Source organism: Urocitellus parryii, chromosome 8, assembly GCF_045843805.1.
Source record: "Urocitellus parryii isolate mUroPar1 chromosome 8, mUroPar1.hap1, whole genome shotgun sequence".
Classification (NCBI taxonomy): domain Eukaryota; kingdom Metazoa; phylum Chordata; class Mammalia; order Rodentia; family Sciuridae; genus Urocitellus; species Urocitellus parryii.
The window spans coordinates 93,368,884-93,394,688 of record NC_135538.1 but is presented as its reverse complement, the minus strand read 5'-3'; the positions used below and the strand labels follow the sequence as shown (position 1 = coordinate 93,394,688).

General features: G+C 32.3%; 1 protein-coding gene across 1 annotated transcript in view; it reads right to left on the bottom strand.

The window, feature by feature from the left end:
• Khdrbs2 (KH RNA binding domain containing, signal transduction associated 2) overlaps positions 1-25,805 on the bottom strand; it is a 561,414-nt gene that overhangs the window by 451,363 nt on the left and 84,246 nt on the right. The window contains exon 2 of the mRNA XM_026396817.2: positions 4,561-4,688. Within this exon, the coding sequence (XP_026252602.2) occupies positions 4,561-4,688 (128 nt within the window). The remainder of the gene's footprint in view (positions 1-4,560; positions 4,689-25,805) is intronic.

Genomic DNA, 25,805 nt, shown 5'->3' with positions numbered 1-25,805 from the left:
TATTTCCTTTAGGAAAATAAAAAGCAATGCTGTCCAGTGGTCTCTGTCTGATAAAACAGGTTTACTTGTAGGCTACACAGTGGTTTCCAGAAAAACAAATTCCTTAGAAAACTAGAGAGGTTTTGCCCAAGATTAAGTGGTTACATTGGGTTTGAAACACAGTGAATTTCCAAATTTAGAAAAACTGAATCTCTATTAATTATTTTTAAATGATCTCACAATTACTTAGAAAGTTAGAAATATAACAGAGACCAAGGATTTGGATTTGGATATTTCATACTCTGAAGTATAAAGAAGAAAACACAGGCTCTGAGGGAGGACATGGCAAATTGGAACTGCAGATGAGACTATCCAGCCAGGCACAGAAGACTACCCACCTATTCAGGACTGAGCAGAGTAAGGAAAAATATAGAGCAAGTGAGACACTTTTGAACATATTTTGGAACTTTAATTTTCTGCATTAATCTACATAAGGAATTGATTTGAAAAGCAGCAGAGGGGGACATGGCTGTGTTTGATCTTAAAAGGGGCCAAATTTGGGGCAGATCTCACTCTTGGCAATACATTACTTTAAAAAGTTGGCAGTGACTCAAATAAAGAAATAAAAAGTGGACCTTGGGGCAAATTTAATTGAAGGAATGGGTCTGATATATTTTAGAGGATTCTGAAAGCACATCAAAAAAGACATTTTTAAAAGGCATTTCGAAGTTGAATTGCCCAGGTGAACAAACAGGTACAGGCGGAGCTCTTCTCAAAACTGGAGGCAATGCTTCTCCAGTTCTCTGACGCATCTCAGGTCACCCAGACTTGTGAAAGGAATTCCTTTGTATGTCTAGAATAATAAAACATACGCACAGCTTTGGCTACTTATGGATGTCTTGGTTTCCAAAGTCCTACTTGTTCACTGCAATCAAAGAAAATATGGAATTTTGTCTCATTCCTCCAAGGATAAAAACTGTCTTTATTATTATCAAATTTATACCCCAAGCTATGCTTTTATTCTTTTTTTTATTAGCTTTGTATGTCCAGCCCAAATCATAATGAAATCTTGCTTGAAGACATTTCAAGCTGAATCTGAACTCAACACACAGAGTTTGAAAACTATAAAAAACTTAACATAAAAAGCCAGGAACAATTTTCTATATGCACAGGCAAAAACAATGAGTTATGACCACTGCTTCCTTAGAGAGATGGCAAAATGATTCTAACTACAATATGCATACCAGTCAGACACATTAAAATTTGGGATAAAAGTATATTGTACTATGACATATGTGGGCTTGGGAAATAGAGAGTTATGGATTGGGCACGGTTCTCCAGGGTCTTACACATGCATCTCTCAGGAATACAGTGCACTGGGCTGCCACATATTCCTCATTCTTTGAGGTTTAACTATCAAGAAATAATTGCTCTAGTTCAAAACATTTGCAAATGCAAGCAAATACACATTGTTGTCTATTTCTCTATTAATTTTAAAAAAATAAACTGTATTGTGTATACTTAAGATATGCAACATGATATTATGGAAAATGTATGGATTGTAAAGGTAACTACAGTTAATCAAATAAAGGTCACCATTTTCTCAACTAGTTACCCATTTTTTTTGTGTGATAGCAAAAACTACTACAATTTGTTCACTTAGCACAGATCCCAAATATCTATTGATATTGTTACAAAAATGTTTTAAAACTTCCCATTAAAAAATTAGTAATAAGATATTCTCTCAAATTCAAATCACTAAATATAAATTGCTAGAACAAGATAAATCATTCTTAAAGTGCTTGAACAGCATTCTTACATGTTCTATAATTTAAAATCTTAAACTTCTTTCAATTCCTTGTAGTATCCAACCAAGTCAGCAAATTAACTTGAAGTTGGAGACTAATTGAAACAAAATCTATCCCAAAAAGGTCATGTAGTGAAGTCACGATAAGGTCATTTCCCCCAGAATTCCCACAGTTATTTATTGCCCTTTGTTTGAAAGGACTGTGTCATCAACGCATTAATTACTGGTTCAAAAAGAAAGCAGGCATCAAGGGGAGAGATGGTTCTGAGAGAGTTATGTAAAACAGGTCCTTCTCCAGCATACCCCCTGAGAGATAAATCACTTTTTATTATAAAAGATTAAACTTTAAACCCTTAAACTGTTGTGCTCTGCTCAATGGCTCATATTATCATGCCATACCACACATTTTACAGTTTACAAATGTATGTCAAGTACAGCTCAAGTTTAGTGGTCATACTTTTCATACTATTTCACTAATATTTTTGTGAGACGAAGGCAATAAACAGCATGAAAGAATGTCACTTTTGTAATAAAATATGGTTTGTTTTTGGAATATTATGATTTTATTGTAGTATAAGAAAAAATAGGTCAGTGTTGATATACAATTTTGGTTGGTTTCTCAGTATTCTACCCTCTTTCTATTAAAGGGCTCTAGAATTTTTTTAAGCATGATAATTAGAAGAAATGGACATTCCTTTAAAAATAAATTAAAAGATTTCAGCAGGCTATTCACTAATTAAATAAATACTAAATTTTGGTGAATATGAATTGCTATTTCAGGCTAATTCATACAAGTATTAGCCACTAAGACTTATCATTTTTCACATTCCTTCCACATTTTATATGAAAAAGTAATGCAAGCATGTTCAGTTACATTAAAAATGCAATGGGGGACTGGGGTTGTGGCTCAGCAGTGGAGTGCTTGCCTAGTGTGTGCGATGCTCTATGTTTGATCCTCAGCACCACATAAAAATAAATAAATAAAACAAAGGTATTGTGTCCAACTACAACTAAAAAATAAATATTTTTAAAAATGCAATGGTTCACAAAACCATAAAAAATCTGAAATAACAACAACTGCACTAAATATCTCCATCTGTAACCAAGATAGGACCTTGGGCAACTCAAGGTCCCATCTTCCCACCATGTGAAAGTTTTATATATTCTGTGATTTCCAAGATTAGTTCCTGCTTAAATATTTTATGATTCTAAAAATTCTAAGAAGCAAAAAAAAAAATTTCCAGCAATCAATGGTTACTGCAATGAAAATAGGCAGTTTTGTTGTTTGAGCATCTTCTTATGAATTATGAAATTAAACTTTACACAAAAATTTGGTGCTACAGAACATTCTTGTTTCAATAGTCACCATTATGAATCAAAAACAGACTGTTGTAATAGAATCAAACCACTGATACTGAAACTTGAAGAGCCATGAGGAATTCAAATGCCTTCTATTCCTTACTAACTTCATGTGGACAGAAAATATGGGGATGCATGCTTTTTAGCAGTATATACTGAGTCTGTCATTGGGCATCCCATATCCAGAAAATAAACAAATATTATTCCAAGAATCAGTATCAACATACAGCATATTTAAATATACTTTAAGGAAATAACTCTCTAATTAAGACTGCACAGGTTAATATATCAAGTTTTTTGAAGAAGATAATTCTTCCTAATATTTCTTTCACACTTTGATCATATTTCATTACTATGCCAAAATTTTCATGTACATTTATATTGTCCAATTTAATATTCATAAAACATAATTACAGGGTAAGTCAAATAATGTTTACTTCAAAAACATATACCTTCTTTCTTGTAATAGATTAAGACTTACTCAACAGACCAAAACAAAACAAAAATTTTGCATGCCCAAAAAATCTCATTTGAAAGTTAAATTTTATGGTTTGCTGGGTTATAACAGTTTTTTTCTTATTTGAAATAATTGTAAACAAAACATTCCATTTAATTATATTTGATAAAATTTATCATGTTAGAAGACAATGGGTAAACTACAACACTTATTTCTATAATCTTTATTATTAAGATAATTACATGGTTCTTGCTTCAGATTCACACTTCAGAAAGTAAATTATCAGCCTGACTCTTTGAGTTTCTATTTTTGGTTCTTTCATTTATTTGAAAAAAAAAAAAAAGAAACTCTTTTTACCCATTTTTTAATATAATCAATGAAAGCAAGCCATTAAATTCTGTGTTTTATAATCAACGCTGTACTAGTGGAAAAGTAGTTAAAAGAGAGATGCTATTATACTAAGAACAATATGAAATTTATTTCCACAAATGAAATCTTGAATAGAGAAGATGTAAAGCTATAATCCAAGAGTCTATGAAAGACTATGTTACTTTCCTGTGTATAATATTTTTTCCTGATTAGCTAATATTTTATATTAATAAACTTAAATCTATTTTATAATAAGAATATTCATTTTAAAAGAACCAAAATATAATAATGTAGCTGTACATATTTGGACAAACTGGTTAATCATTTATATATTAAATAAATTATTAAAGTACCTAATTATGCTTCCCATAGTCATAAAACAAAAATGTTATAGCTTTCAGTTGAAAATTACCCTCACAATAGTATTTTCAAAGAGTTTTCCTCCCTCTATGTCAGTATTATATGTTTGCATATATGTATATAATGAAGCTTTAAATATTTAATTTATAAAAGGCAATGAATAAAATGTCAAGTCCTATTTTTGTCATTTTTTCTTAGTTCAATAAGAATAAAGCTTACATTGCAGTACCTTTGGATATTGCTTGACAGGAATCAGTACTCTTTCTGAGAGTTTTATGTTTTTGTTGCTGATGACATCAAGATATTTCTTTTCTTCATCTTCCTTCTTTCCATCAGAACCTTGAAATTTTTCAATTTCTGAAAAAATCAGAAGGAAAAAAATGAAATAAATCATCATAAACATGCTGACTGTTCATATTCTTCCTCTTCCCAGATCAGATTTTGAAGAATCTTGATAAAAGGCCAGTAACAAAATCTTTCTAACAACAATGTGAATGTCACTACTGTGAATAAGGTGACCGCTGTCAACTAAAACCAACAGGTGACACTTTAAGATGTGACTCTGTCTTCTGTGAAACAAGTGATATATTTAATTCATTTTAAACATCGTCTAACAAAAGAGGAAATATTCACCCTGACTACCTAAATTGTCTAAACAAACATAAGTTTCCAAGGAGCAATGGACAGAACAAAACATTTTAAAGTTATGTGTCATTTTTACTTAGATCATTCCTAAATAAAAATAATTTAAAGATTGTAATCATCCAATTATCAAAAATACATAGTAAAGAGAAACTGCAAAATAGTTTTACATTCCAACCAATCTTAAAAACAATTTAAAAGTGGTAACAAATGTCAGAGAAATGGTGAAATCTGTAAGCATTATCATTCATCAGGACGAAAGTATCTGTTGAGATGGAGGAGAGGAACTATTAGTTTCATCCTGTGAGAATCTTGCCAAAATGGATATTTCTAAGTACATGTACACAATTTATCTACCCTTGCATCTTTTAGTGAGGTAATTTCATAAAGTTTTTTGAAATTCTAATATAGTGACCAAAGATACATACGGCAGAAAAAAAGAAAATGTTCCTGTTTTTATGGAATCTATATTTCTTTGAGGAAAACACAATTAGAAAAGGAATACATGTGCAGAAACATTTGGGTATGGGAGTAGAGAATAAATATAGTAAAGCTAGAGAGAATATACAGGAGAGCAGAGGCAAGGTGTGGGCTATTACTTTAGATTTCCAGAGTGCCACTGAGCACAATTCTGAAGGATGAGAAAGAGTGAGTTTGCTTTTAAAAGAGCAAGAAGCAAGAAAACCTGTGGGCTGCAGAACAGTAAATGTAGAAAACATTTGATGGGTGATATTCACAACCATTCAGAGCAGAGGGCAAGTGAAGAAAAAAAAAATTTGTGTGGCTGAGAAATGATGCTCACTTGGACTAATAAGGGAGGAATGAGAGGACAAGTTAAAGCTAGAGTAACTCCATAGAATTCACTATACAAAATAAATGTTTTGGATTACAGAAAGTTTTCGTTGAACTAATTCCCTTATGTTAATTAGTTGTTATTTCCATAACATATCTGTAAATGGGTTTTCTGTCCTTCCTCTTGGCCAAATGTACCATTCCAAAATACAAAGTAAATGAAGCTATGGATATTACATGCAGAAGTTTCTCCATTTTGTTATAAATGGAACAAAACATTTTGCTTCTGTTGTTTTGGAGCAGAGGAAGGTGATGGTGACTATTAAATATGTATATTTTAATAATTGTTTTTTTGCCTTTTGAAACAGCTATTTGTCTACTTCCAAATATGGCTACTATAGCATATCTTTGCTTTGTTCTTTGCTGTTCTATTTTTTAATTAACATATGTCCAAAAATGATTTAATATAGGTGATAGAAAAATTCCCATAATAAGCCAGATAATAATCTATTAGCACAATACTTATTGGACCCATGGGAAACCTAATCTTTTTGAAGTAATATTACATTGCTTACACACATAATGCCTGAATGAGAGCTCCAAAGTATAGTTTACACAGTCATTTACAACCATTTTATCAATTATAAACTGCGGTTTACCTAAAGTATTTTTTTTATTTTTTTTTAAGAGAGAGAGAGAGAGAGAGAGAGAGAGAGAGAGAGAGAGAGAGAGAGAGAGAAAATTTTTTCAGTATTTTTTAGTTTTTGGAAGACACGAACCAAGCGCCCCGCGCATGCCAGGCAAGCACACTACCGCTTGAGACATATCCCCAGCCCTACGTAAAGTATCTTTAAATAAACCAAACTTTTTAAAAATAAGTTATATGTCCATAGATTCTACTTAGTATTATAGCATTATTTCCTACTTTCCCACTCCAAAGTACTAACAAGTCACTTTCAATTGCCTTTTTAAACTGAAAAGCACTCCTTATTCAGGCCTTTCAATCCCTTGTATAATTATTACCCCAAAACTCTGACAACTGTAAAGAAAGAATATTCTTCACATCCTCTGACACTGACAATGGACATTAGATCACTGCCCTCTGGGTACTCGTACCTGTCTTACTTCCAAGCTTGCTGAGGTGATTGTACTGTGGAACCCAATGAAGAAACTGACTCAATTCCCAATCAAGTAAATGAATGAATTTGTCACTCTGTCATAAAAGAAATTAAATATGTCTGACATTATTTGCTCTCCACCAAACTAGCATCTTAGGCTTTTTAAGACATTTACAATATGATCATTCTATCATTAATTATAATAACTTTCTATTAAGAATTCTTGCTGAATAAAATAAAATTTCCACTAGTCTTTCTGGTCATTTCTACAATTCCTTTTAAAACTGGGTATTTCCTTTCCCTTCCTGATACCTTCATGGAGTAATCTTGTCTTCCCCGACATGTCTACATACCCAACTAGCTCAATAATTGTGTTTGTCAGTTGCATAGTCATATAATGCTACAAACTTTTCTGGCTTTAAGAGAAATTTATATAGTACCAATTTGTATAGAGAGAGCCAGTATATATACAGAGAGCCAATTTATATAGTACTTTTCTTATTTTAATTTTTAATTTAAAATAATTTGTTATTCCATAATTAATGCATATTCTTAATGTAACCTTTAGACAATACACAGGTATCCCTAATATTTTAAAGGAGTACATAGTTTGTCATCACCAGGAATTACTGAATAGCACTGTGCCAAAACATTGAGTCATTTCACTGGTTTATATTATCTATTTAAGTTGGCTGTCGTGTTATTAAAAAAAACATATTTAATATCTTTGGGTAGATTTATATTTTGTAGAAAAATGGTAAACTACAGAGATTTTAATGTTTTCTATTCTCATTTTATGGTTTATCTATTAATGTATATATTTATTTGAAATTTATTTTATCTATCATTGACTATTTTAAGTGGCTTTTGCCACAATACTAGTATTATGCAGATACTGCATAAGAGACTATCTTTGATCATGACCATTCACTTTGTACCAGATATTTTAAAGAAAAAAATTAGTTCTGCTCTTATATTACTTCATTTTCCTTATGGACATCTTAAATATGTTCCCTTTTGGTTTATTTCATTTTATAATGCTCTTAAGTTGCATTTTAATACTTTTTTTATTGATAAAATATTTAATGTTATGTATATTCCCTAAAAAACATCACAGACTATGGCTGTATACTTGAATTAGCTATCTTTTTATTAAAATTTATTTGTAGAATTTCTGAAATTCTGTTTTGCTACATTTAAAATATTTAGCAGCATTTTATAGAAATGCCTGGGTAGCAGAGTTTTTTTATTTTTTATTAATTTATTTTTTAAATTGATTGAATTATGTCTATATTTTGGAATTCAAAGCAGATTTCTTAGTTGTTACATTTTTGGACATGACTCATGAATATTTCATGAAAAGCATTCTATTCTCTGTTGTTGTGGTTAAGAGCTGGATGTAAATCAATGAGATCTTTTTTTGCCAATAGGATTCATCTTGGGATAAAAGCAGTATGTGAACATTTTTCTAGATATGTATTTAAGAGTAGAATTTTGTTCATAAATTATGCACATATTTTAATTTACTAGATAACCTAAACTATCATTCTGCTGTGTAAAATGTATCTAACACATTTATGAATGTTTCTATAAATTCCAAATCCCTACAATGAGGTTTGGTTTTCAACTTTATCTTACTCCAGTTACTGGGGGACTAAGTACTGAAGATATCCTCACAATTCTAGTACAAGGAATGTACAGAAACCATACATAAAAGTGATTTTTTTCTAAACTCAAAAAAGTAATAAGCACACTGCTGGGTTTTGTGTGGGTTAGATTGTGAGAAGATTGAAGAGGGAAAAAAAATAGGAAACTTGATGATCCCAAGAATCCTAAAACACAGAAATTTTAAGCAACATTTATATTACAAAGGGAAGACAACTGTTCAATGTATAATTCTCAACAAGGTAACCTGTCAACAATGTGTAAATTGGGACACAATTATATAAGCTCAATTTATGAATAATTTTGAAGCAGACCATTTAATGATGAGTACAAGACTTAAGGTAATAAAATACCATTCCAGAAATACTGAGGAAAATTTAAACAAAAACAATTTCCTAGGACAAGTTTTTTCCTAATGGGGAAAAACAGCTTAAAGAAAAGTACCGATAGAACGTGAAGTGAGGAAACCATCCCAATTAAAATCTATTGCCACAGAAACCTTCTAAAAGCACAGGCATGATTTTCTCATTGAACCATAAATAAAAGAAATAGATTATGTCTATGTCCATACAATATATACTACATAAAAAAGAAAAATGAACTAACTAATATATTGGCAAATATGTAAAACAGAATAGAGATGATAACAAAGCAGAAAATGAAAAAAAAGTAAGAATGAACAAAATGAAAATAAGAAAATATATCAGAAATAAAATGAATTGGAGAAAGGTAAATATTTAACAAGTATTAGAAGATAAAATGAAAAGAAATATCAGAACAGAAAAATTCATTTCAGATATAAATAATAAACCATAATGTAATTGAGAATTTTTGCATACTTGTTCATCAGGAATATCGGTCTGAAGTTTCTTTCCTTGATGTGCCTTTGTCTGGTTTTGATATCAGGGTGATATTAGCCTCATAGAATGAGTTTGGAAGGGTTCCCTCCTTTTCAATTTCATGGAATACTTTGAGGAGTATTGGTGTTAATTCTTCTTTGAAAGTCTTGTAGAACTCAGCTGAGAATCCATCTGGTCCTGGGCTTTTCTTGGTTGGTAGGCTTTTGATGATGTTCTATTTCATTACTTGAAATTGCTCTATTTAAATCATGTATGACCTTCTTGTTCAGTTTGAGCAGGTCACATGTCTCTAGAAATTTGTCAATGTCTTTGATATTTTCTACTTTATTATACTATGAATTTTCAAAATACTTTCTAGTTATCTTCTGTATTTCACACATGTAATATTTCCTTCTTCATCTTGTATTTTAGTAAGTTGAGTTTATCTCTTTTTCTCTTCATTAGCATGGCCACAGGTTTATCTATTTTATTTATTTTTGCAGGGTTGGTTCAACATAAGGAAATCAAAAAACTAAACGTAATACATCACATTAATAGACTTAAAAACAAGAATCATGTGATCATCTCAATAGATGCAGAAAAAGCATTTGACAAAATACAACACACCTTCATGTTCAAAACACTAGAAAAACTAGGGATAGTAGGAACATACCTCAACATCGTAAAAGCTATACATGCTAAACTCAAGGCCAGCATCATTTGAAATAGAGAAAAATTGAAGGCATTCTCGCTAAAATCTAAAACAAGACATGGATGTCCTCCTTCACCACTTCTATTCAACATAGTCCTTGAACCTCTAGCCAGAGCAATTAGACAAAAGAAAGAAATTAAAGGGATACAAATAGGTAGAGAAATACTCAAACTATCACTATTTGCCAGTGACATGATTCTATATCTAGAAGGTCCAAAAACTCCATCAGAAAACTTCCTAGAACTAATAAATGAATTCAGCAAAGAAGCAGGATATAAAATCAACACCCATAAATCCAATGAATTCCTATACATCAGTGATGAATCCATTGAAAGAGAAATTAGGAAAACTACTTTATACACAATAGCCTCAAAAAAATAAAATACCTTGGAATCAATCTAACAAAAGAGATAATAGACCTCTACAATGAAAACTACAGAACACTAAAGAAAGAAATTGAAGAAAACCTCAGAAGATGGAAAGATCTCCCATGCTCCTGGATAGGCAGAATTAACATTGTCAAAATGGCCATACAATCTAAAGTGTTATACAGATTTAGTGCAATTCCTATTAAAATCCTAATGATATTCTTCATAGAAATAGAAAAAGCAATCTTAAAGTTTATTTGGAAAAATAAGAGACCCAGAATAGCTAAAGCAATGCTTAGCAAGAAAAGTGAAACAGGAAGCATCACAATACCAGGCTTTAAACTAAACTACAGAGCTATAGAAATAAAAATGGCATGGCACTGGCACCAAAGTAGACTTGTAAACCAATGGTACAAAATAGAGGACACAGAGACAAACCCACATAAATATGATTATGCCATACTAGACAAAGGTGCCAAAAACATTCACTGTAGAAAAGATAGCTTATTTAACAAATGGTACTGGCAAAACTGGAAATCCATATGTAGCAAAATGAAATTAAACCTCTACCTCTCACCCTGCACAAAAATCAACTCAAAGTGAATCAAAGACTTAGGCACTAAAACAGAGACCCTGCACCTAATAGAAAAAAATAGGCCCAAATCTTCACTATGTTGGCCTAGAATCTGTCAACAAGACTCCTAAAGCACAAGAAGTAAAATCAAGAATTAATAAATAGGATGGATATAAATTAAAAAGGTTTTTCTCAGCAAAGTAAACAATTTAAAGTGAGGAGAGAGCCTATAGACTGGGAGAAAATCTTCACCTCATGCACCTCCAATAAAGCATTAATCTCTGGAATATATAATGAACTCAAAAAACTTAACACCAAAACAATAAATAAAACAATCAATAAATGTGCTAAGGAACTGAACAGACACTTCACAGAAAAATACAACTGATCAAAAAATATATGAAAAAAGTATTCAACATCTCTAGCAATTAGAGAAATGCAAATCAAAACTACTCTAAGATTTCATGTCACTCCAGTCAGAATGGCAATCATCAAGAATACAGGCAACAATAAATGTTAGCAAGGATGTGGGGAAAAAGGTACACTCATACATTGCTGGTGGGTCTACAAATTGGTGCAACCACCATGGAAAGCAGTATTGAGATTCCTCATAAAATTAGGAATGGAACCACCATTTGATCCAGCTATCCCACTCCTTGGTTTATACCCAAAGGACTTAAATTCAGCATACTATAGTGAGGCAGCTACATCAATGTTTACAGCAGCTCCATTCACAATAGCTAGACTGTGGAACCAACCTAGGTGCCCTTCAACAGATGAATGGATAAAGAAAATGTACTATGTATACTCAGTGAAATATTACTCAGCTTTAGTAAGTGGTTGAAGTTGGAGAATATCATGCTAAGCGAAATAAGCCAATCCCACAACATCAAAGGCTGAATGTTTTATCTAATATGTGGATACTAATTCACAATAAGGTGAAGGGCACTAGGGAAGAATAGCATTACCTTAGATTAGGTACAGGGAAGTGATGGTAGGGAAGGGGAGGGGAGGTAGGGATAGGAAAGACAGTAGAATGAAACAGACATTATTACTGAATGTATATATGTGACAGCATGACCAATATGATTGTGCAACATCTACACTCAGAAAAATGAGAAATTATATCCAATCTGTGTATGACTTATCAAAGTGGATAAATGCATTCTACTGTCATGTATAACTAATTAAAACAAAAGTATTTTAAAAATGAATAATAATAAACCATAAGTAAAGCAAGACTAAATAAACAAAAGACAGAAGCAGAAAGAAATAATCAAAAACCTTGATAAAATTAGAAAAATGAAATAAATTTTTTTATAAAACAACACAGATACAGAAGATAAGCTAAGAAGGACCATGATATACATAATTGGAGTTGTAGATAATGAAAAATAAAGTCACAGAACTGAAGAAAAACTAAGAACTGCTACTCAAGAAAACACCTTATAAAAAAAGGGTAATGTGGAGGGTGAATATACTTAAAGTATCTGGTAAAAATTATGAAAATATTACAGAAACACATAATTTCATACAACTAATATGTTTTAATAATTATAAGAGAACTATGTGACAATATGATATTGCTGAGTATGACTGGCTCAATTTCAGATTTAATGTAGAGAGAGAAGGAAAAAAGGGAAAAGAAAGAGTGGAAAAAAGGGAGAAGAAAGTGTGAAAAGGAGAGAAACAGACGTGAAAATTAATATGAGGCTCTATAAACCGGGAGTCAGGCAACAGAATAACTATTTCCAGATACCTATAGAATACAGCTGGGTCCATATCTTGGCTCAAGTTGATATTTGCTGGTTGATTTACTTAACATATGTCTACCTCAGTTTCTAACGTGGAAATTAGAAAAAAAAAATGAAACCTCTTATTGTGGTCATGAAGATTAAATATAATGTAACTAGCAACTGGGAAGTGGTCAGGGGAGAAGGATAGATGAAAAGGTTCAATGCATGATGTATGCATGCATTGAGACATGATGAATTGGTTAATTAGTACAATTAATATGTTAATATAATTAAAAAATAAATAAGATAATAAAAGAAGGTGCTTAAAACAGTGTCTGGGAAAACTATTGTTGTTATTATTGTTATTATTCATATATATTAAACCTGAAAAAAGCAGGTGACACTTGTACTAGATTCATAAGGAAAATTACAAGGAAGGAAGAGCTAGGAACTGATCCTTAGTTTAAGAAAGGATTATAGGACCCAAGACCAATGGCTTCTCAAGTCTCTCTTAAACTCTTCCAAAAAATAGAAGAAGTGGAAACACTATAAATTCATATGCTGCGACCAGCCAACGACTTCACAAGGAAAAAAAATTATAGTCCAATATCCCTGACGAACAAAGATGCAAAAATCCTCAACAAAATATTATCAAACTGAATTTAACAGCATATTGAAAGGATCATACAAGCTGGGTATGGTGGCTCATGGCCTGTAATCCTAGCAGCTCAGGAGGCTGAGGCAAGAAGATTGGGAGTTCAAGATTAGCCTCAGCAAATCAGCAAGGCCCTGAGAAACTTAGGGAGACCCTGTCTCAAAATTAAAATGGCTGGGGTTGTGGCTCAGTGGGTAAATGCCCCTGGGTCCAATACCTAGTATGGGAAAAACAAAAAATAAAAACATACCCCATGTCTAAGTGGGACTCATCATTGTGAATAAACAGAATTTCAACATGTGAAAATCAACCATTGTAGTACACCACATTAACAGAAGGAAGAACAAAACCATATGATCATCTCAATTACAGTAGGGGAAAAAAGGACTTAACAAAGTTTAGTATCTTCTCATAATAAAAATTTTCAACAAGTTAATATAGAAAAAACTTTCCATAGCACAGTAAAGCTTACATATGAAAAGAATCATATTTAACATTATACTGTATGACAAAAAAAAGCTTTTCCTCTAAGATCCAGAATAAGGTAAAAATGCCCACACTTGCCACTTCAAGGTACTACTGTGAGTCCTAACTAGAAAATAGGGCAGAAAGATTAAAAATATCAAAATTGTAAAGGAAAAGATAAAAATACCTGTTTACAGTTGACATGATCATACATGTAGAAAACTCTGTAAATTCCACATAAGAGCTCTTAGTATTATTAAGTGAATTCAGTAAAGTTGCAGGATACAAAATACATAAAAAATAAGACACTTAGGGATAAATTTAATTAAGGGAACAAGAGACTTGTGCATTGAAAACTATAAAATATTTATGAAAAACTTAAGACAAAAATAAAAGGAAAGACATCCAATATTTATGAATTGAAAGAATACTGTAAAAATGTCCAGACTGCCCAAGTGATCAGTGCAACCTCAATCAAAATTCAATGCATTTTTACAGAGATAGAAAAACAAATCCATCCTAAAATTCACAAAAGGCCTCAAATAGTCAAGCAATTTTAATAAAGAACTAAGCTAGAGGTATCATATTTCCTGACTTCAAATATAGTATAAAGTTACAAGAATAAAAATAGTATAGTAGTAGCATAAAACCAGACGTATAGACTAATGAAATAGTATACAGAGTACAAAATTTAATCCACATATATATGGTCAACTGGTCTTCGAACAAAGTGTCAAGAATACAAAACTGGGGAAACTACAGTCTCTTGAATAAATCTTGCTGGGAATACTGGATATCAACATAAAAAATTAAATTTAACCTTAACACTACACACACAAACGTAAAATCAATTAAAAACTTAAATGTTAGACCTAGATCTATAAAACTCACAGAAGAAATCATAAAGTAAAAGCTTTATGACAGTGGTCTTGGCCATGATTTCTTAAATATGACCCTAAAATAACAGGCAATAAAAGCAAAAATAGATAAGTGGATTATATCCAAAGAAAAAGTCTACACAGCAATAAAACAGTCAGCAAAATGACATGGCAGTCTATGGACTGTGAACAAATCATTGAAAACCATATCTGACAAAGTATTAATATGCAAAATATAAAGAAACTCAAACAACGAAGAATAATGAACTAAATGAACTAAAAAATTGTACAAAGGACTTAAATAGATATTACTCCAAAGAAGATATGCAAATGGATAACAGGTATATAAAAATGTTCTCAATGTCACTATCAAAAAATGCCAATCCAAACCACAATGAGATATTACCTCACATCTGTTAGGATAGCTAATTTGAAAAATAAAAGTATTAGCAAGGATGTGGAGAAAAGGGAAGCCTCATAAATGGCTGTTAATAATATAAAGTGATTCAGTCATTATGGAAAACACTGTGACAGCTCCTCGGAAAATTAAAAATAGGATCTGGCTGCTATGTTCTGTTGAAAGCTAATGCGCAAGGTGATGGGTTGGGGATGTTAAGCCTTTGGGAGATGATTAGATCAGGAGGAGCATAAAGCCCTCATGAAAGGGATTAATGCTCTTATAAAAGAGGCCTGAGGAAGACCTACTTTCTTCTATCACCATGATCAGCACCATGATCTTGGACTGTCAATTCTCTGGAACCATAAAAAATAAATTTCCATTGTTTATAAGTCCCACTGTTTAATATCTTTTGTTATATCAGCTTGAAAGGTTTATGACACCTGCAAGTTAACTTCAGGATATACATCCCAAAAAATTGAAACCAGCATCTCAAAGATATGGCATGCCTATGTTCAATGTACCACCATTTACAATAGCTAAGTCATGAAAGCAACCTAAATGTCCATTGTTGGAGGAATCTTTAATGAAAATGTGGAATATACATACAACGAACTGTTATTCATTCAGCTTTTGTAAAGAAGGAAACGCCATCATTTGTAACAGTATGGACAGACTTGGAAACATTATGCTAAATTAAGCTGGAGAGCAGACAAACAGTACATGACCCTACTTGGTTGGTCAAAATGCTTATGTCCTCCCCAAATGCATGTTTTGTACCCCCCCAAAATTATGGTATTAAGAAGTGGGTTTTTGGAAAAGTGATTAGGTCCTGAGGATGAAGCCCTCATGAATGGAATTAATGCCCTAATAAGAGGCCCAAGGGAGCTCATTTGACCCTTCCACCAAATGAAAACACAATGAGAAGGCACCAGGGAGCCAGGAAACTGTCCCTCACCAGACATCAAATCTGCTGGTGCCTTGATCCTGGACTTTACAACAAACAGAATTGTGAGAAATACATTTTTGGTTATGAGCCACCCAGTCTATGACATTTGTTATAGCAGAACTGGACTAAGAAACCACTTATTTGAGAAAACAAAAAGTCACTCTCATAGAAGCAAAGAGTGGAATGGCTGAAGTGAAGGGGATGAGAAAACATTAGTTAAAGAGTCCCAGATTTCAATTTGCAAAATGAATAGAGATCAACAATACAACAGAGTGTCTATAGTTAATAATTCTACATTCTATAGCTAAAACCTTTCGAATAGTGTAGAACTTAAGTGTATTTATCACAAAACCCATACATAACTGAAGATGTGAAAGGGAACTTTTGGTGGGGATAGATGAATTTGTTATTGGTTACAGTGATGGTTTCAGAGGTATATACTTATTTTCTAACTCATCAAGGTATACACATTAAATATATATATATATATATATATATATATATATATATATATATAGTATGTCAATCATTTTTATTGGTAGGTTTTGATTTTTGTTTTTAAAGAAAGAATCAGAGATGGGAGATAAAATTACCTATAAGTTATACTCATAATTCTTAAATATCAAAGAATGATTTGTCTTTTTGGTTATAGTATGTTTTAAAATTTCCATATATATCCTATAAATGTAGTTTAGTATAATCTATAGACTCAAGAATGAATTAATATCAGTTTGAATTTTAAGTTCATTCTCAACATATGAGCAAAATTTAAGTGAAAGGGACACCAGTTGAAGGTATCCACCTGCAGCTTCACATTGAAGTCACTGTCTTAGGCCATTTGGTTTTTGTTTGCAGTCACAATTCATACTTGCTATAGTAGCCATGCTGAGCATTTAACACCGGCCTTCCATATATTTATCAGACCTCCAGAACATACTTCACTCAAGATTTTGGAAATGTTAATAGCTATGCAATTGATGTATTAGGCTGTGTCTGTATCTTGATGCTTTATGCAAGCTATTTTATTGTGGTTATATTTATTTTTGCTACTGGTATATTATAGAGGTTCATATTTTAAAATGTATATGATGTAAGTACACATATACAAATAAAGAAATCCAAATTATCTGTTCACAATGAAACTACTCAACATAAGAGTTTTTAATTATATAACATTTCCATTATGTCAAATTAACTTAAATATTTTAACTATTTTTTTTTGGTAAAAGAAATTACTTAAATTCCCGGTCATTTCAAAGGCAATTTACTTTGCATGATACAGGGACTTCATGATGTATATTCTCTCATCCTGATCAATAGGAGTAATGATGCTTTCCTTTATTTTAATAAATATTACAGAATAACAGCCGATCTCATGTGTGGGACTAACTACAGAAGGACAAGAGTAAAAGCCAGAAACAATAGGGACATTTAGCCTATGTGACATTGGTTGAAGGCACACCTGTCAGTAAATTGGTGAAAAATATTTGCAGATAAGACACCTCACCCTAACTGTGTTTAGGAAGTCTAGGTAAAGGGAAAGAAGAACAGAGGGCAACTCCTAAGGAAGTATTCTTGCCAACATAGCAACAAGATGGCATGAGGGAAAATATGAATTTGGAATATGTACCACATTTTTTTTATTTTGTCATAAATATTTGTTTTATTTTAGTCATATTTGTTAAAATTTTACTCTGCTTTATATCTATTCTATCTATATTAATTAAATTATGTAATAAATTATGTAAGAACTATGAAAGAATACTGATGTTTTTAAGTGAATGATTTGTATGCAATGTTTTATACCTAATTTCTTTATGGAGAGTGAAATACATGCTCTTCTGGATATTCATATTTCTGAAATTAAAAAAAAATTAAGATAAACAAATATATGCAAATTAGAGGTTTCTAGTTCTAAGGAAATTTTGAAGAATCAAGATATATTTAATTATGAAGATGATTTTGAATGTAATTTTTAATACCATATAAAAATATTTATATGTAAGCTCTAATTTTGGAAGATATTTTAAACAAAAATTGTATAATTAGTTCAGGGAAAAAACAAGTTTTTACAAATAAAATGTAAATGATATTTATATATTACAACAGGGAATGGAGCCACTATACAATGTTTTGGAATTTATGCTCACCTATAACCAAAATTCAATAAAAGGTTGTAAAAAATATATATATTTTATTTATTGATATTTTTAAGGATTCTTAACTATTGGTGTTTAGAATTTGTCATTAAAAGTGAAACACAATTTATACTTATAAAAAATAAAATATGACTAATGTAATGGATAAAAATTATTCTGATTGTTCCAACCTCAAATTATGCCCATTTAATTTCTAAGTAGAAACGTATTCTGTACTTTGTATTTGATCACAGAACCAAACCTTTAATGTTCTTTGTTAGCAGAATGAAGGAGCCCAACATAGGGTAATTTTCATCATCCTTATAGCCTCTCCCATGTGAAATATCAGAGATCAGTATAAAACTGCAAGTGTTTATCATTCCCATATCAATATCCAGAATAAAAGAGCAAATATACTATAACAATTTGCTATGCAATTAAACTCTATCTTAAAAATGGAATATTTTTGCCATAAATGTTACTTCATTGATTCTGATGAGAAAGATAAAACCTTTCACATTTCAATCTTAAGAAAGGATGAAGAAACATCAGTGGTGATTTGACATGTACTTTTTTTTTGCATCATAGTTCTGTGAGGTAACAATTACCTTACTTTTCAATGAATAATACTTTAATCTTTATTTTGTACATGTTTTTACTACAAGCTGCCTAAATAAACAGGAGTTCAAAGAACTAACAAAATATATTATAAGCACATGAGAGAAAATGGAAGAAAAATTACTTAAAGATTGAGGGATCCTCAGAGTAGCCTCACATTTAATAATGTAAACAAAAACAATAAGAAAAGGAGCTAGCTTCTTTAAAATACATTTATACATTTTTCATCATGTAAAATATTTTTCAGACAAGGACACTTATGTTTGTGTGTTGCCTTGACCACTTCCAGGAGGCTCCAAGCTAAGTATGCCTCAAATATATCAAATAGGAATTTCTTGAGTTGTTTTCTTTTCACTGTCTTTACAACTTTTTATTGTATCATGTGATAATAATATTTATATATTACAACAGGGAATGGTGCCACTCTACAATGTTTTGCAATTTATGCTCACCTATAACCAAAATAAAGATAGTTTTATCTTTATTCTGTATATATTTTTATTATAAGCTGCCTCTAACCAATCTCAAAAATAGGTAACTGATAAAAATGCTATTTGAAAATTATTTATTATTCTGCATTAATAATCATTAATCTTACAATCCTAACTCATTCAAAATTTCTTTAAATTCTGTTTGTGATTTGTGAAGTTAAATCTGGGTGATAAAGATAGCTTCACCAAGAAAGTTCATTTGTCTTAGTTTTCTTAATTTTTTTTAAAGAAAGTAAAACTTTAATTGGTGATATTATGAGATTAGCATTTTGTGCACAGCTCTCTGGCAGTAATTGTCTCAAAGTTTTCATATTATAATGTCTCTTATCTGTCTCCTTATTTTGTAATCTCTGAGCTGAATGTTCATTTTATTAGACTTTATACCCTCTACCCAGCCCAGTGACTGAAAAAAGAAGGAGAAAATTGTACACTAAACATCTGTTTTCCATCACAGAAAAAAGTGAAATGCATAATTTCGTACAAACAGATTTCAATGATAAGATGGTTACCATATATGTGAATAATAATGCTAGGCACTGTGGCTCTCTCAGACTCAAGGTTAGTAGGTAAGTCCAGGGGTTACTGGACTAACTCCCAAAGCATTGAAGGGGTGAAGAGCTGTTCTTGAACATGGAGTGATATTTTCCTTTTTGTGGAAGGCATGGAAAACCATCAGATGTATTAATAATAAATCAGTGCTAAATAATTTAAAAATAATATTAAGAAAATTACATAAGCAATTTTGATTTCTTGAAATAGAAAAATAAATATTAGATGCCAAAATTGATTTTAGAATTACTCAAGCATTTGTTTTGCACAGGATTAACTACAAACCATGAAGCATTTTAATTACTACTAACTCAGTTTAATGCCCTGGTCATACTAAAATTGTGAAATTATCTGACAGCCACCCTGTCCACACTATCCAGATGAATATACAAATGCCAACCACTTCAATGCTCAGCCCACTGTTCTACTTCACCTTGGAGATCTAGAGCAACTCATAGCAAGTTCACCACCTAGAACTCCCATAGCTTTACTCCTGTAATTATATTCAACCTATCCTTCTTTGTGGTCAACTCACTCAAGGTTTCCAGGCTCCTGTTGTTCCTTCTCACCCACCCACCCCAAGGTTGGAATAGATATTACAAAGGACATCCTGAGATAGCCTTAGAACACAGAATCCCTGCTTCTGTACTATATTTGCCACTTGTTATCGGTGTGACCCCGGCAATAGGAGTGACCTAGCCATTTCTTTCTAAACCTTTCTAGGTTCTAGGCAGTGATGTAATTCCTACACACACACAAATACATTTATTTACTTTGTTTTCTGTCTTACTCCTTTCTTGTAACATAAAACCATTGTAAGGATTAAATGAGATAAGTTATTCAAGGTATTTACAATGTTTCTGGAACAATATAAAAATGTAATAAATGTTAACTATTATTATGTACTTGCTTTTGGTATGGAAACAAGACTTCTTTGAGGTCTTCTGCATCATTAAAATCAAATATCATGACATCCATTGTTATTATGTTTCATAGTTTATACCTTGTCCTTAGGTAGATTGTTAATAATTGATGACACATCCATGATTTACATTTCAGTATGTCCTACAACAGACTAATATAATTCTGCATGTTAAGAACATCATCCATAGTCCTTTAAATAAGAAATAGGACCAAAAATGAAGAAGAATGAGAAAAATGAGTATTCAGTGATGGGAAGAATATGACATGGAATAAATTTGCTAAAATGGTCATCAGAAAAACGGTGAAACCTTTTGGATATCATTATCAACTAACAATAAGCACTGATACTTCACAAAAAGCAGGAGGTCAATTTTGCTTTTTTACTCAACTATGTTAAGTGCTAGACACAAATTCTTACATTTTAAAGTTTAAAACTTGAATTCTTTTTCTTTTTAAAGAATAGGACTTTATTTCATTGATATTCATTCCATATATATTCATAGGCAGTCTTCCAGTTTGGCTTCCTTTATTGAAATGCATTCAATGCATTTCTTCTAAGTTAGACACACATAAAGTTCTACACAACAAAACAATGCAAGAGACATATTTCTGCTTGCTTGAGCAATTATAATCATACCACATAAGAAAATTATGTAGCATATCTTACATTGATAGTCTACTGTGTAGGTTCAATTTCCATAGTGCATCATTCTGAAAAAAGGCAATATCATATACTGGGAAAAGACAAGTTTCCCCAACCTTGGACCTAGTGTACAGAATTGCCCAAGGGATTTACATGCATTGTATCTTTCAATCCTGAAATTAACCCAATGATATACATCAAAAGCAGAACCTAAAGAACTATTTCCCCAAATGGTAGAAATAAAAAGTAATATAGCAGAGATTTAAATTCCAAAGCTCTAGTTCTTGCTGATCTTTTATATTCTAAACCACTCACTTCCTTCATTCAATACACATTTATTGAGCATCTATCCAGGACTGGACACCTATGAAGCAGGCAGACAAAGTCCCTGTTCTCTTGAATCTTATAAGGTAATGAGGTAGAAAGAGAGAAAATAAGTCAATTATGACACAAATTAAAAGGAAATAATTTCTTAAATTGTATTGAAATAGAATTGATAAACAAAATGCCATGCAGATTTAATGTTATATTGTGATGAGTTTCAACATATGCCTACACCAGTGATGTCATCACCAGAATCAAGGTAATACACATATTCATCATCACCAAAAATTTCTTTGGATCATTTTATGTCTGTGTTTTGTTTCCTAGGAGTTTTTTGTTTTCTTTTATGTAAGAACACCTATAATGATATCTATCATCTCGACATACTTTAAAGAGTACTATATAGTGTTTAGCTAGAGGTGCTTGTGTGACAGATCTCTAGAACTTACTCATCTTATACTACAAATTTTATATTCATTAAGGAACAATTCCTTATTCCCACCTCCTTCCAGCTTCACAGTTACATTCTCTGATTCTATGCATTTGACTATTTTTGATAATTCACATAAGTGGAATTATGCAGTATTGGCTTAGTTCACTGGCTCAGTTCACAGAGCATAATGTCCGGGTTCATCTGTGTTGTCACAGAAGGCATACATATTTTGAAGAAAAGCAAACAGGATGACAGCACAGAAAATTGTGAAAAGAGTATAATGTCTAAATTGTATGACTAAAAAAATCCTCCTTAATGAGGTGACATTTGATCAGAAACCTGCATTTAGTACAGGGATAAATAGGGGTAGAATTTTCAAGGCAGAGGGAAAAGAAAGTTGAAAAGCATCTAACACTGTGAAGAATGTGGCATACTTGAGAAATGGCCAAAAGGATAGGGACGTTAATATGGAAGAAAGTAGGAGAAAATGAAAAGGTAGGAGAAGTACAATGGGCAGTAGCATATAAGGCCTTGTAAAGTCTATGTGCACATAGTAATCTGCTTTATTTGTTTATAGTTTGGGGATTAAAGCCAGGGCCTTGCACAGGCTAGGCAAGTGCTCTACCACTGAGAGTACTTTAGTTTTTTGTTTTTATTTTTTTTTTTAATTTGAGATTAAGTCATACTAAGTTGCCCATTTTGGACTCCTAATTGTGGTCCTCCTGTTACAGCCTCCCAACATAGCCAGGATCATGGGTGTGCACTACCCTTCCAAGTAGCAACATGCTTTTAAAGAATAAAATATGGTAGAAGTGATGTTGTGAAACTTTTAGACAAAGTTGTAAGAGATATGTGGTTTCTTCCTTGCTCTCTTAAATCATGCATCTAGAGACAGTCAGGTGCCATGTCCTGAGGATACTGAACCAGACCTATGTAGAGGTCCATGTTGTGAGGAACTGAGGTCTTTGTCAATAATGATGTGAGGGAACCATCTTGTAAGTACATGTTCCATCCCTATCAAAACCTTCAAATGAGGGCAACTTCTTCAGAAATCCTAAGCCAAAACCATGTATTTGCAAAATCTGTGAGATAATGTCATTTTAAGACATTATATTTGGAAGTAATTATTACATAATACAGAAATCTATCAGGATACAGAACTGTTTTTTGTTCTTCGTGTGATGCTAATCTTCTGCAGATTTTTAGCAGTTTTAATCTGATCTGCGGTATTTTTAGTTTGTCTCCCAGTACTGGGGATCAAATCCAGGGCTTTGCTCATGCTAGACAAGCACTCTACCACTGCCCCTGATTTGCATTATTAAGAGATTATTCTGAGAGTCCTGTACAGGAAGATCAGAGCAGCAATATGGGACCAGCTGTGAGGCTCCTGCACTAGAACTGGTGAGCTATTCTGAAGGATAAAGTGGTGGAAGTGGAGGCCTAAAATGTGATTAGTTATTTTGAAGGTAGAGGTTGGCTGTAGATTGAATTGTAGGCTTAAAGCCAGGAATTAAAGATGACTATCAGGATTTTGACTAGAACAAATAAGTAAAGAATAGCAGCACTTAGAAATATGAAAATAACTGGCATACGAGCAGGCGCAGGATGGAAAACCATGAGTTGTACTTTTGTTATATGTGGGTGGTATCTAAGTGCAGATGTAGGATAAGATGTTGGGTACATAATTCTTGAGCCCAAGGAAAAGGTTGAAGTTTGGCATATAAATTTTTGAGTCATCAGCACAAGATTGATGCTCAAATTCAAAGAAATAGGTTGGAATGGTGAAAGAAGACTGCCAAAGATTGAGCCTAGTGATACCCTAATACAGACAAGTCAGAGCAGAAGAAGGATCCAGTAAATGAAATAACAAAGGATTTCCAGTAAAAGGCAAAGAAAACCAGGAGAACATAGATAATAAAATTCGAAAGAATAAGAAAGAAAGAAACTGGCTTATCCTACAGAGTTTAGTTAAATGAAAACCGTGCTTTGTCTATTGGACTTGACAAGGTGAAAGATGATGTTATTTTTATAGGAACAGTTTTAGCTGCTCTTTGGAGTGGATTTATGAGAGCATCGTGGGAGAAGATGAAAAAAGAGCGACTATAAAGCTTCTCTCTACCTCAGTAGGGCTACTCTGTTTCACTGCCTTCCTGAACATTGTTCTAAATTCTTAACACTTACCTCTACTGCAGATCCTGATAACATTACCCCCTTGGAGCTACCCTCTGTTAAGATGAGCTAAGCTAAGCACACTTATAAGTTGATCTCAACCATTATCACAATTCATACTACCTTTCATCATTTCAGACAGTAAGTCTAAACTATCACCCTGGGTTTTATTTTCATATATTTACTCTCTCTGTCCTGTCTCAAATTTCCAAAACATATGAAACTCAGCATGGCTCACTACATTCTCCTTAACTCTAAAATCTCTTCTCTGTTTTCCCCTGCACTATAATCCTCAATCACCCAACATCTGCTACTCCCTGGTCCTCACCATTCTACATATAGCAGCCAGGCAGCCTGCTGACTCTCTCTCTCTCTCTCTCTCTGGTGCTCCTCTCACACCCGGCTCTCCACTCCAGGTTCCCTGCCACTGCTGCAACTTACTTTGCCATTGTTTTCACAAATGTCAGGAGCCTTTCAGCAAGTATCCCTGAAGACACACGTGTAACATTTTCCATATCTAAGGTCTCTTCCTAAAACACAGATTTGAGCAATACAAAAACGCTTTTCTATTGGAATATGGTATTTGTACTATGTTTCTTCCCTGGCTATAATAACCATTAAAATCTGTCAAATGAATGTCAGTACTTGATAAATACCTGCTTTACACTTCCCCAAAGCTAAATTCTTAATTTTTCTCCTGTCATTAAAAATTGATCAACTATTCCAGTATTAGTCTCTTGCTACCTTCTAGATTTGCACCTTTCCATCATGAAACAGGTGCATTTTATTGTATCTCACAAGTACTTTCGAAGTCCTTAGGTATTGGCTAATGATCTTTCCTCCTTCTGACCAATGGAGCACCACTTTTCCTTTAAGCAGGACCATCTCAAATGCTCACATCACATGGTTACGCCATCCAAGGCCTCCATCTGCACCCTGTCCTGTAAACACAGCACTTTTGTCACTTCGTAATGCTCTGTTTACAAGTGTTTTCCTCATTACTCTTTGACTTTATTGAAGCCAAGGACCATGTCATACATTATTGTTCAATTCCAGTACTCAATACAAAATGAGTGACTTGAATAAATCCAAAGTCAGAACTGCCCATCACTTTCAATAAGTTTTTCTAGAATAATGTCTTCATTTTTAATATAAAAACTTAATAAAATATATGTGGTTCTCAATACAATATTTTTTAGATTGCTGTACACATTAATACATTTTTTCCACAAAACACAGTACTACATTTTAAAATTCATTTTATTTAAAAAAATCAATATAACATTTCTATCACCTGGATTGTTTTTAATCTCATGTACATGTCTTAGAAAGCATAAAGAAAAGGGGAGGACAACCCACAGAGGTTATATGCATTCAGAGCACCTCTTTAATACA